Source organism: Lissotriton vulgaris, chromosome 9 (assembly GCF_964263255.1).
Source record: "Lissotriton vulgaris chromosome 9, aLisVul1.2, whole genome shotgun sequence".
In the NCBI taxonomy this organism is placed as follows: domain Eukaryota; kingdom Metazoa; phylum Chordata; class Amphibia; order Caudata; family Salamandridae; genus Lissotriton; species Lissotriton vulgaris.
The window spans coordinates 893,935,967-893,948,408 of record NC_141697.1 but is presented as its reverse complement, the minus strand read 5'-3'; the positions used below and the strand labels follow the sequence as shown (position 1 = coordinate 893,948,408).

At 42.9% G+C, this 12,442-nt stretch overlaps 1 protein-coding gene across 1 annotated transcript in view; it reads left to right on the top strand.

The window, feature by feature from the left end:
* LOC147692454 (uncharacterized) overlaps nucleotides 1-12,442 on the top strand; it is a 175,976-nt gene that overhangs the window by 149,576 nt on the left and 13,958 nt on the right. The window contains exons 10-12 of the mRNA XM_086938656.1: nucleotides 2,966-3,142; nucleotides 3,909-4,019; nucleotides 4,292-4,381. Of these exons, the coding sequence (XP_086794782.1) occupies nucleotides 2,966-3,142; nucleotides 3,909-4,019; nucleotides 4,292-4,381 (378 nt within the window). The remainder of the gene's footprint in view (nucleotides 1-2,965; nucleotides 3,143-3,908; nucleotides 4,020-4,291; nucleotides 4,382-12,442) is intronic.

The window sequence follows — 12,442 nt, the reverse complement described above, 5'->3', positions numbered from 1 at the left end:
TCCCAGAAAATGCACTTCATATCGCCCATTATCGCTATTTAACCTCTATAATATAATACCTGCCAAAGCACTGGCCAACAGACTGGCATTGCTGATGGAGCAAATCATTTCACCAGCCCAGGCTGATTCGTCCCACACCGCGCAACTTCCCTCAATCTGCGGACACTATTTGCAGTGCTCACTAAGGTGGCACCGGACACACCAGCTGCGGTGGCCATGCTGCATGCGGAAAAGGCCTTCGTCTCACTTGAATGGCTTCTCTTAAGAGCCATTCTGAGATAACCAGGCATTCCCCCACCGTTTCTTGCATTGATTATGCTACTATATACCAAACTCACAGCCTGTTTGAGAAAAAGCGGCATGCTCACAGACGCGATCCCAATATTTCGGGGCACTATACAGGGATGCCCACTTTCCCTCCTACTCTTTATAATTGCAATGGATCCACTGGTAAGGGCACTGCAGGACAGACACATACACAGCAGAATGCAACTTACATATTGCCCATTGCTACTATCGCTATACACAGACAAAATGTTTCTGTTTATGCGACACCCCAGGGATAACCTACCCCCGCTCATGCAGGACATAGCCAGCTATGGTCGACTCTCAGGACTCTGCATCAACTGGGCAAAGACGGAGGTCTTCCCGCTCACGGATGCCACCCAATCCTACCGACGGAATACCCCCTCAGATGGACCACTGACTGCACTAAATATTTGGGTATCCAAATACATAGGGATAGAGATCAGGTCCTCCAGCCCAATTATGGACCGGCATTGGCCATCCTAAACGCACAATTTGAACAATACGTAAAATTGCCTATTTCATTGATGGGACGTGTGGCTATTCTTAAAATGGTTGTGCTACCATGCTTTTTATATCTGTTCACTACCACCCCCATCCTGCTCACACATTACTTCTTTGGCAATCTACGTGGCATTCTGCTGTGACTGACCTGGGCGGGGGGCGCCCCTGGGTGCGCTGGGAGTCATTGACACATTCCAATAAGCATGGAGGTCTTGCGGTACCTGACATCTGCCTCTGTATCTACACATATCATTGGTACTACCCTGACGCACGCATACCATACATACGCCCAGAACGCGCTCAGCTGGACGGCTTCCTCCACTCACAGATACTGACTCGGGGCATCCCATTCAAAATGTTGGACATACAGACAGTTTCCACAACCTGCTGGCCATGGCGCAGGTTGCGACATATGCTACAGGGCGGTCCCCTGTACTCCGACGTCATCCCCATCGCAGATAATCCCTGGATACCACCCAGAAGGAGACATTGGTCAAAAGTACACTTCACAGATACTTAATGTCCACCCTTGGCGACCTGTTCCTCAATGGACACGTCATACAATTATCAGGCGACATGTGGCCGCCAAATGCATCATAAATGGACCTCTCTGTCTTTAAAAGGCTCCAGAGCTCCTTTAAATCTCTTATACCCACCTATCCAATCCCTCCAGAAGACTTCACACCCTTGTCTGTAGTGATTGAGCCATCAGATGGCGGTAAAACACAAACAATTGAAGAAGGGTCTGAGGGAAATTTAAAGACCTGCCCAGTTCGTATCCCCCTAACTATAATCCTAACAACAAAAAGAACCGGGGGTCTATAACGGAGCTTCAAGTACTCCGAGCTGCTGCAAAACTCCTACATAAGTGAGTTAGGCGCTAATAGAGCTATATAAGTCTCTATATCAGAATGTGTGCCAGGACAAACCTGTCGAAGGACCTACATCAGATGGCGGACATATGACATCTAGGTTATACCAAGATTCCCTGGTCCTAAAACCAGACGTAATATCCCGGGTGCGGAAGGTCCGGGAGAAGGAACTTGGGGCTCCTATTGCAGACCAAATATGGGGCTACTGCTGCACACAAATAAAACGCATTTCCATTAACCAAAGACATAAATGGATACACTTTAAATATTTCCACATGTGCTATTTCTCCCAAGCAGATATTGCAAAGTTCGAACCCCCAGACCCGATAAATGTCTGAAATGTCATACCCTGGAACCGATTTTGCCCACCTAACATGGACATGTCCGGTGATTGCTCACTATTGGGAAAATTTATATATCCAGATCTCCAACATGACAGATTACAAGATGGCTCCCAATCCAATGGTTGCTCTGTTAGGTTACACCTATGACATACCCCAGGCAATCTGCTGGCTAGTTTCTGTTGCATTATTACTTGGCATGAGGGAAATATTCCTGAGCTAGGGTGGGCCCAGACCTCCTACTGTTAAAGAGTGACTCAAAAGCATGAGCAGAAGTGAAAACATGCGGGGAGACTATGGCAATCTACAACCCCTTGCATCATGCCCCAGGGATATTTGGTCGTCCTTCCGTGTATACCTACACTCTCTAGACAAAGACGTGACTGAATAACCCCCCCCCCCCACGTCTTCAACACAACCAATATAGAGAGTCCTCTTCATACCTCAATGTATTAATTACTGCTGGCTATGTATATTGCACTCTACTTGTCCTTTACAGACTGTACTTGAAGACGAAATAGACTTGTATGGATCTAATTTTTGTAGTCACCATACATGTTTCATAATTATCTTACAATACTTGATGCAGCTATTTTATGTACCTAAAAACCAGTAAAGGCAATTAAAAAAAATTATTTATATCATAATTTTTACTTTGGCTTATCAAGAAGATTTTGTTTTGTAAACACATGTCAAATACAATGTGCATGATGTACTTTATGCGTGCATTTGCTGCAATTGCTGAATATGATTGCCATGTGGCTCCCACTGGTGATGAGTATATTGCACTGCACTGCACTGCATCTACAATGCCAACAATAAATCTGTTGATCAGTTGAGTTGGGGTAGATAATGCTATGTTCCACAATAAATGAAAAACAGATATGAGCTCTGGTGTGCAGCAGAATACATCTTTAACTAAGATCTTTTTTTTTCTTTTAGACAACATTGGGCTCCTTGGAGAACTTAACCAACTGTCCCTCCCATTTTGACCGTGCACTCTGGACTTGCCTTTGTAACAAATTCATTCTTCTAGGATATCTGCAAAATGTAATAAGCTTTCCTTCAAATTTTATCAGTGCCCTCAAAACCAGCCAAAGCCACAAATTAATGCTTCAGGTTAGTATTATAAGGTTCTGCAAATTGTGCAGTAAACAACACATGATTGCTATGATCTGGCATGATTCTGGAATGACTCTGCTCTCTTTATATTTACTGTATGTCAATGGAGATCCATGATATTTGAAGTTAGCATGCAGTATTTCAGGTGTGAGGTACCTCATTCTTTGGTCCATGGTGTGAATACGTAGACTACATCTTCTGTGACATGTATCACACTTTTAGAACAAGATATTACCAATCCTAACTATGTATACTTCTGGTAATCTGTGGCACAACATAAAACTATGCCCCAGGAGTGAAACTGTGTGAATTAAGTAGAAGCACAGAATATGCTGATCGCATTTTTCAAACATCTTGTTGGTACCGGGTCTACTTGCAGGTGGGTTGCAGATTTTTTGTCTTTGGCTCCATGGCTCACATGGTCAGCAGCTTTTCACATCTGTGACTAACACCGTCGATGTCCAATATGAGAATCTCTAATTTTTACTTTTTTTTAAGCAATTGAACTTCAACATCACAGTTTAAGTGAGGCCATGTGGCTCGATTTGAAGTTGCCTGTTATTGAACTGTCCTCAATTTGTGTGGGATTAGCTAACTCTAACGTTAGAGGATACTTCTCTGATGAACCAGCAGAAAGTCTATGGTGGACACACCACGGCTGGCCCATTACCAGCCACCTCTAAATCAGAGCCAATGTTTTCTTCTCTTATGATATACTGTTCTAAAAATAAAATATATCTTTTAATCTTTTTACATTCAACAGGATGTAACCAGATGGCGTGACACAAGCAACAAAGAAATGCAGACTATGATGCCTAGCATGAGATGCGGGAATGCCCTTGCTGTCCAATCAAAACAGCTGCGAAAGATTGAGGTACACACTCTTTTGTTAAGTACAGGGATATATCATCATATATAAATTGTGATTTCCACTGTATTTTATCCATTGAATGTTATTTGATTAAACTATACAGTCCAAATAAGCAATTGCACAAACATTTCATATGAGATTTCCATTGTATGACTAATATAATTTCCACAACTTTGATCTTATGTCGTAGAAATAAATCAAACTACTTCTGTTTCATTCCTATAGACGTTTTAGCCACTCTGTAACTTCATCAGTTTACTTTTTCCATTATGCAGTTATTGGCAACAACAGACCAAAGATCGTCAAATTTGTCCTGTGCACCAAGTAGCATCTTTGACCACACCTACTTGACCCTGACACCCCAGGTTAGATTGAGAAATTTCTATTGTTTGGTTTTTGAACAATTTATGGAACAAGTAATGTAGTTTGTCTGCTGGAAAGGGATTTCTCTAGCTCAAAAAGATATATTAATGTATATCGAGAATTATGTGCAACATTGTGAGTGTGCAATATTGTTTTTGTGACTTGTTCCATTTCTATGGCATTAGTATTATACTCTGAGTACATAAAACACATTTTTTGGTAATCTTCTTTTACTCATACTTTATGACCTCATTCATTCTCATCTTGATAAGTATTTTCAGTATCTAGAGATGAACTTGAAGCTTAACACTAACAGTTAAATTATGAAAGCAAAGGACACAATGCACACCCACTATATTACACAATCCAACCTTCCATTTATAAACTACATGACTCTGCTCTTCCACTCACCTAGGTAAATCTGGCATTATGACATACTCTCTCCTTTGTAATAATGTTGTTACTGAGACTTTTTGGAATCACTATTAAGGTGTAGGCATTGTATCTTTGGTTCTTTAGAACAAATGGTCAGCAGCTTCTCACAACTTCTGATCCGCTTATAGAAGTTATAGACTAGCATGCTCATGAATCTCCTCCTTTTTTTCTAATGTAATTTATTGGTATTTTGGTTAAAATAATAACCAACCACCCAAACAATACAAGGATAGCAAAGCAAAGTATGGGACACCAAACTGCCCTCTCAGATTGTCCTTGAACTCCTCTCCTGCACCTCATGTGCCCTCCCCAGTTGTCTTCCCACTAACACTGCCTTAATTTCTTTTAAGGGTTTGTACTTCTGAATTGAAACTGAGATCGATCTGTGTGATCTGTGTGTATCTTGCGTGTAATTCCTCGATAATGGGCACTCTCTTGTGTGGACTACATATTGTTCTTATGAAAGAGAGTTTCTTTTATCTGAAATGCCAAGACAGAAATAGTGATTGTGTGAGGACCAGAAACCCTTCCAATGCATTCAAATATAACATTTGGGAGACATGCCTCATATTCTTCAACATTTCAGCAGCGTAGGCCACTGTGGACCATGGCATACTGTAAAGCAGCCTCGAGGAGTTAGTGTTTCCATCTTGAATTGTTTTGGGTCATTCTCCTTCAGATGCAGCCAAAAGCTTTGGATTGGGTCTATGAAATCAACACCACACATGGTGCCTTTTTGAATATTAATAAGGGTCTTACTTACCATGCCTCCTCGTCAAAATGTACTTGTATTAATTGACACAGCTCTTGCAGTAACTCTGGGTAAATTTACAGTTGTAAGCAAATGATATTTAAATGTACTTTCAGGTTGGAAAAAGGCTAACTAATCAAGCTATCACAAAAAGGCGATTGGAGGAAGCTCGCAATATGTCTAACCACTGCCAATTGCATTTCAAAACACCATTCTTTTGCCCATCATGCCACCTCAAATTAGACCCAACCATGTACAAATCAGTCTTGTTCCTGCTCCAATACGAACAGTCCTGCCAAGCCACCCCCTCTCTGAAAGCAAGCAACCCAAAACTGGTACCACCAATATTAAGGCTCTTCTGTTGGGTGTAGCTTGGTTCATTCGGCACGATGGGCAAAGGACCCAACTCGGAACATGACCATTACCGCTTAAAGCAGTTCATGACCCACACAAAAGGTGATGGTATGATACTTGCAATAAGTCTACCACTGGCAATCGCTCAGAGTAGCATTTTAATCCATTGTTCTTTTGCCCAATATACCACCCCAGATTTAAACTAGCCGTATTAAAATCAGTCTTTACTCTACTACAATAGAAACAGTCCAGTCCGATCTGCCAAGTTACGTCCTTCCTGACCCAGAACACATGCAATCCAGGACAGGTTTTGCCCTGATTGGTGCCTTTCAGTTGGGTTTGTTTGGTTCCATTGGCACAGTGAGCTAGGGACCCACGTATGGGCATATCATGGGCTACTTAGGGTAGTACAGGACAAACACAAAAGGTGACAGGAGGATGCTTGCAATAGGTCTAACCACGAGCAATAACTTGGGTAGTGTAGGGGAGTAGGATATGCTTACTATGGTTACCCCCACTTTTTGCTGTGTTTCACTGATTTTTCGACTTTAGTCTGACTGGGGCCCTGCTAACCAGGACCCCAGCCTAGCTGCTTCCTCTCTAAATTGATTGCATGTACATTAGGTACACTCCAGATTGGTTACTGGGTCACCCTTATGAGTCCCTAGTATATGGTACCTAAGGTACCAAGGGCATAGGTACCCCAGAGGCCTACCAGGGGCTGAAGCATGTATTGACAATACTGAAGGCAGAGTGCTTGGTTTGGTGTGAGAGGGTGCCCAAGCATGAGCTGAGCCCTCTGTAGCTTTCAGAATCCCTTCCTTATAGCTGTTCTATGATACAGCCATACCATATACTCCTAAGTGCATTATAACCTGACGGTAAATGCTAACTTTGGAATGTCAAACACTTTGGAATACTACCCCCCCCCCTTCTGGAGGGAGAAGACATGTACACACTGGTAAACCCGGTAGAAGTTAAACAGAGCCCCAGCTTCACAAAATAGATGCTGCTTCCACAGACACGAGTCTGACCTCCTCCTGCTGGACGAAACTCCGGCAAGGGAGGCTTGGAATATAGGTTTCCGGTCCAAGGAGGTGGCAGCACCTCCCCAGACAGGCTTTAGTGTATTGGGGCAGGGTGGGTGCATTCAGTGAATGCTTTCCAGACAGTGCCTGTGGCACACAAGGTGTACCCAGTGCATTTCCCAGTTCAAACCGGTTGCTGGGGCACTCAGCCCCAGCTCTAGCGTGAAACTAGACAAAGTTGAAGGGTTGTAACCACCCCCTCCCCAGTTCCTCCTATAGGTGGGACCCTAGAGTTAGTCCAACGCCTAAACTTAGTATAAGTATAGGAACCCAGTCCCTAGGACTTTAGATTACCCTGGACGAAACTCTGAAACATAAATCTTGGACCTTCGACATTCCATATCGACTGGAAGAGGGAAGAAATCTCCCTTGGGGTCAAGGAGCGACTCCCCTGTCAAACAGGCACCAAAGAAGCATCTTGCCGGTCTGCATTTTCAAGGCTCCCGCCGGATCCCGAAGAATCTGTGGCACAGGACATGGACTTCCAGACATCTCCGAGAATGACATGAGTCCCCATCAGAGTTGAGACCAGTAGCTATCAGGAGAGACGTGGGACCAGAACTCCTGGACATCCAGCACATTTGCTAGTGCATTGACTTCCCAAGTTTTCCCAAAGTTGTGCATTGGGCTACTTGTAGTCCAAGCCCTGAGCACCTTTTGCCCTGAAGCTTAGAGGCCTACACTCCACAACTGTTCATTGGGCCAGCTTCCTGCATTTCTGCTTGAGGTCCCTTTGTGATCCCTGGTCCGTCGACTGGTGGATCCCCACAAAGGAATCTACTTTGTTTCTTGAGCTTTACTGGTTGCTCAAGACGTGCCTGGACCCCCCCCCCCCCAAAGGGTGAGTCCCTCAGACCTTGCTGGTCTGCTCTGAAGCCAATATTTCTATTTTGTGTGGGTTGCTGTTGCCAAGGCTTGTTGGGTCCAATCTGGATACCAACACTGCAGCACTTTACAATCAACGTGGAACAGTTCTAATCCAGCTCCTGTTTGTTGTCGACGCCTCCTGGACCTTGTGGCTGAAGAGTCAAGCTTCACCTACATCACCCGAAAGCACCCGACATTGGCTGGCATCTTCTTGTCGCCTTCCTGGTCACTGGCTAGTGACCCAGACTCTGTCCCCTCTGCTTTCAGGTTCTTCAGATCTCCGATCCACCCTTGGATCCATCCGTACACTCTTCACTTGGTCACCTGCAGCACTTCTTTGCAGTTCTCCATTGGAAACGACGAGAAAACCCGACACGAAAAGACACCTCTGCACCCGGTTTCCCTGGGTGAGGTAACACGTGTACTTTGGTGCTCCCGTGGGTCTTGACTCTCGAAGTGCCCAGTACTGAAAGGGTTTTTCCAATACATCATTCTCATGTCTATCATGCCAAATCAGATTAGACCTAGACACATACAAATCAGTCTTGACCCTGCTCTAATAGGAAGCATCTAAATTGAACTGCCAAGCCAGGTCCTCTGTGAACAAGGACAATTTTTTCTTTAAAAAAAAAAAAAAGTTTTATACAGCTCGAACTAGACCCTAGACATTGGCTATCAGAGCACTTTACATGAGCACCAGTTTTGTTACATGAGAATACATTCATTTTTGTTAGGCACAGGAAGATTAAACTATTTGCCCAGAATCGCAGGATGTTGAGGGTCGTTGCCAAGACTCAAACCCGGTTCCCCAGCTTCGAGGTCGACCACTCTAGCTGTAAGGCCAAATCCTCTCCCCACAATCAATCTAAGACCGGTTTTGCCCTGATTGGGGCTCTTCAGTCCAGTGTGGCTGGGTTCAAGTGAGACTGCAAGCAAGGGACCCCAGTCTGTGCATACCCATGGCCATTTAGGGCAATTGATCTGGTAGCATTCCAACCCTTCGTTCTTTTGCCCAGCATGCCACCTCAGATGAGGACAGCCATTTGCAAATTAGTCTTGACCCTATTCAAAAAGGAAAAGTCCAGCCAAACTGTCAAGCCAGGTCCTCTCTGAACTGCAACATGCAACCCAAGACTCGTTTTGCCCTGATTGGGGCTGTTCAGTCATGTGTAGCTTGGTTCTAGTGGGTCAGTGAGCAAGGAACCCATGTCTGAAAATACACTTGTCCAATTAGGTACTGACAATCGTTCAGGTTGCATTTCAACCCATTTTTAACCAGACGGGAAGATGGAAGTGGCCGGCGTGGCAAAAATCCCCTACCTTATCCGGAGCATTCAGCATATCCTAGAGTAACCACCCTCCTTTGGACACAATTTGACAGGCAAAGCACCAGCACTTTCTCCCATGCTTGCCGAAAAATATTTGGTTATATGGCTTGCCACCCTATAGTGGTGCAACATTATCATGGAGTTGCAGGAATGAGCTACATAATTAAGATAGGACGGGATTTGAGGGTACAGTACTATCCTGGTTCAGCTCCTGATGGCAGGATGGTCCAACCTCATCACTGCACTAAAGTGCACTCTGAAGATTGTGGAGTCAACCAAATCTCTGGGTATCATTCTGGACAAAAACCTTAATATGTCGGCACATATCAACACAATGGCAAAAAAAACGCCAGATTCCACTTGAGTTACTTACGAAAACTAAAACCTTTTTTAAATAAAGCAGACCTCAAAACAGCAGTTCAAGCATTGGTCATCTCAAGGATTGAATATGGTTGCACAACCTTAGATGGACTCCCTAAGATCTCAACAGTCCTGTTGAAAGCATGTCTTAATGCAACCACAAGACTCATAGTGGGATCCAAAAAAGTTGACCATATCTCCACCAACTTGAAAGCTCTCAACTGGCTTCCTTTCGAAGCACGAATCCAGTTCAAACTGGCATGCATCCCCCACAAAGCAATACACAACAATACTCCAGTCTACCTCGCCCAGAAACTCACGCTGTCGGGAGGGTCACGTTCCTCCAGAAGCAAGGCTGATCTACTACTGAAACCGGCGCACTTCCGTAAGAAAAGAACGTATGACCGAGCATTCTCAGGGGCCGCACTGAGAATCTGTAACGCCCTCCCCCCGACTTGAGAAGAATGCCAACCATCGCAAAATTCAAAAAGGAAGCAAAATCGTTTCATATGAGGAAATTTCTCCCATAATTCCTTAAAACTGTTCTTTATTTATTTCATTCTGCCTGGCGGACACAATTTTCACACTACAAGCTCACTGTACAATGTTGGTCTGTTAAACTCGTTTTTATCTCATTGTCTTAAAAAGTTCTAAGATTTTATGGTGATCTATCAGTGAACTTTTTGGTTGCTGCTAGCCCTTCGGAATTGCAATTACTGCAACCACCAATGTCTAGTAATATGTAAAGTTAGGAATGTTGTTTAAATGCTACTGTAAAGCGCTCTGACGCCCTTTGCAGGGTCATGTTTGCGCTATAGAAAACACTAAAAATAAAATAAATAAAAGAAACAAGATATCATTATAGCAGACCACAATAAACCAACTCTTATAAGATTTTTTGAAGTATTTTCTAAACTGGGACTAAATCTCACAACAGAGGCAATGTAATCAGTTATCTGAGCGTCTGTGATGAAAAGAAGGTCTAAAAGAAAATGTTCTCAAGGTTTGTGAGTTACCACTCTCTCTGCTTTTTGGAAATAGTATTTACAAAGTAAAACTGGAAGCTTTTCAGGTATACAGGAGGCAAGGGTGTATAGGTTACCGGCATCAGTAGAAACAGTGTCATCTGCAGACATCTCTAAGGGGAACGCAACTACTACCTAAATCACTTAGTAATGTGACAATATTGATGGGACCATATGGCTTGTAATTCCTTAGAAGAAGGTGTAGAACGGAACCCAGAATTTGGGTTGTATTTCCATGAACGTGCACGTCTTTTTGTCGTGTGCTCAGTTTTCTCTCAGTATATATGTGATGGTAATGTGCCCTATTTGCTTCTAGAAGGCTTTTGATATGGTGGTATTGCTATTGCCACTTCCACATTGTGTGATCCTGAGCCACAATCAGCTTCTTAGCTATTAGATTTATGAGGGAAATGTGTGGCCCGAAATGTTCAAAACAAGATTCAGTTGAGATAACTAATTTAAAATGTAAATATTTGACTCATGGACTTTGCAGCATGTCCTTTTAACTAGCTAATCAAAATTTAGAAAGTCAGGTTGACATTTTGAAAATAAAATCATCAACCATCAGGCATCAAAAGCAGATAGTCTGTAATTTGGGCATGTTTTTATCTGTACTGTTTCCTTCTTTTCATATACAATGTAATTTTATTTCCAAGAGAGGCTTTTACACTATTTAAGTTCACACAGATTGGAGGTTTGTACCTGCCGCCGTATCACTCTTGGACACTGTACTCTACCCTCTTGTGCGGACCTGTCCATATGCCCCAAGGAGAGTCCAGCGTAGTCAACCTAGCTCTCTTGAACAATAAAAGAAACAAACAAAGGACCAATTGATACAAACAGGGCAAGTCCGAAGGAAACCTTTAGAAGTGAAAACAGATCAACAGACCCTTAAGAGAATGCCAACTTTTATAATGGGACTACATTAATAATACACAAAGGACTAACAAGGACATGAGTACAGCAAGTCAATAGGATTTAATTAGAAATGGGAAGAGACCATTACACATCACTCATGGATATGCACACAGATTTGGTGAACTGTACAGCTCTTTTTGTGACAAAACGAAATAAGTTTCGACTTGTTTTAGGCAAAAGTTTGGTACTTGTTTGCTGTACCTTTCATTATGTGCTTTGAATATCTATCTAAGTTTTATTGTGCTCTGGTCCGTTGATGGAGCCTACAACTAACAATTGGTTGTGTCAGAAAACTTAAGTCATGATTTTTAGACAGTTAAAAAAGGAGATATTGTTATTGTAAAAAGTCCAAATAATCCCAAAACAAATATCTGTAAGAGTGTATTTGGTCTGGAAGGAGACAAATTGTGCCTCACTGGTCCTTCAGATCCTTTGAAAAGGCACAGCTATGTAACCAAAATACATATCTGGTTAGAAGGTGACAATATTATGAATTCCCTAGATTCTCGTGCTTACGGCCCAGTTCCGTATGCAATGATAAAGGGGGTGCATTCTTCTAAAGATCTGAGCTCTCGCTCCGTTTGGCTGTGTACAGGAAAGTCCTAATGGCCGTGTACTTCGAGATAGTTGAGTGATAGGCAATTATTCTGTTAATTTAGCAGTAGTTTTATTAATTGACAATAAAGTATTTTTTCATTAGTGGAAGGTAGTATGTAATTTAGCAAAGATGCAGCATAAATATTATCAGAAGTGCACATGCAAATGTTGCTGATAAATTCATACCTCTCGTTGGAACCTAACTGTGCATGTGACCATTCTCTGTGCGGACCCAGATCCCAGTTCAAGACTGCCAACACCAAAAGTCGTCTGGGAAAACATGTCTTTGGAAGCTCAGCAGCCTAAAACTTTCAAGGTGTTATAGGTTACTCACTCAGCT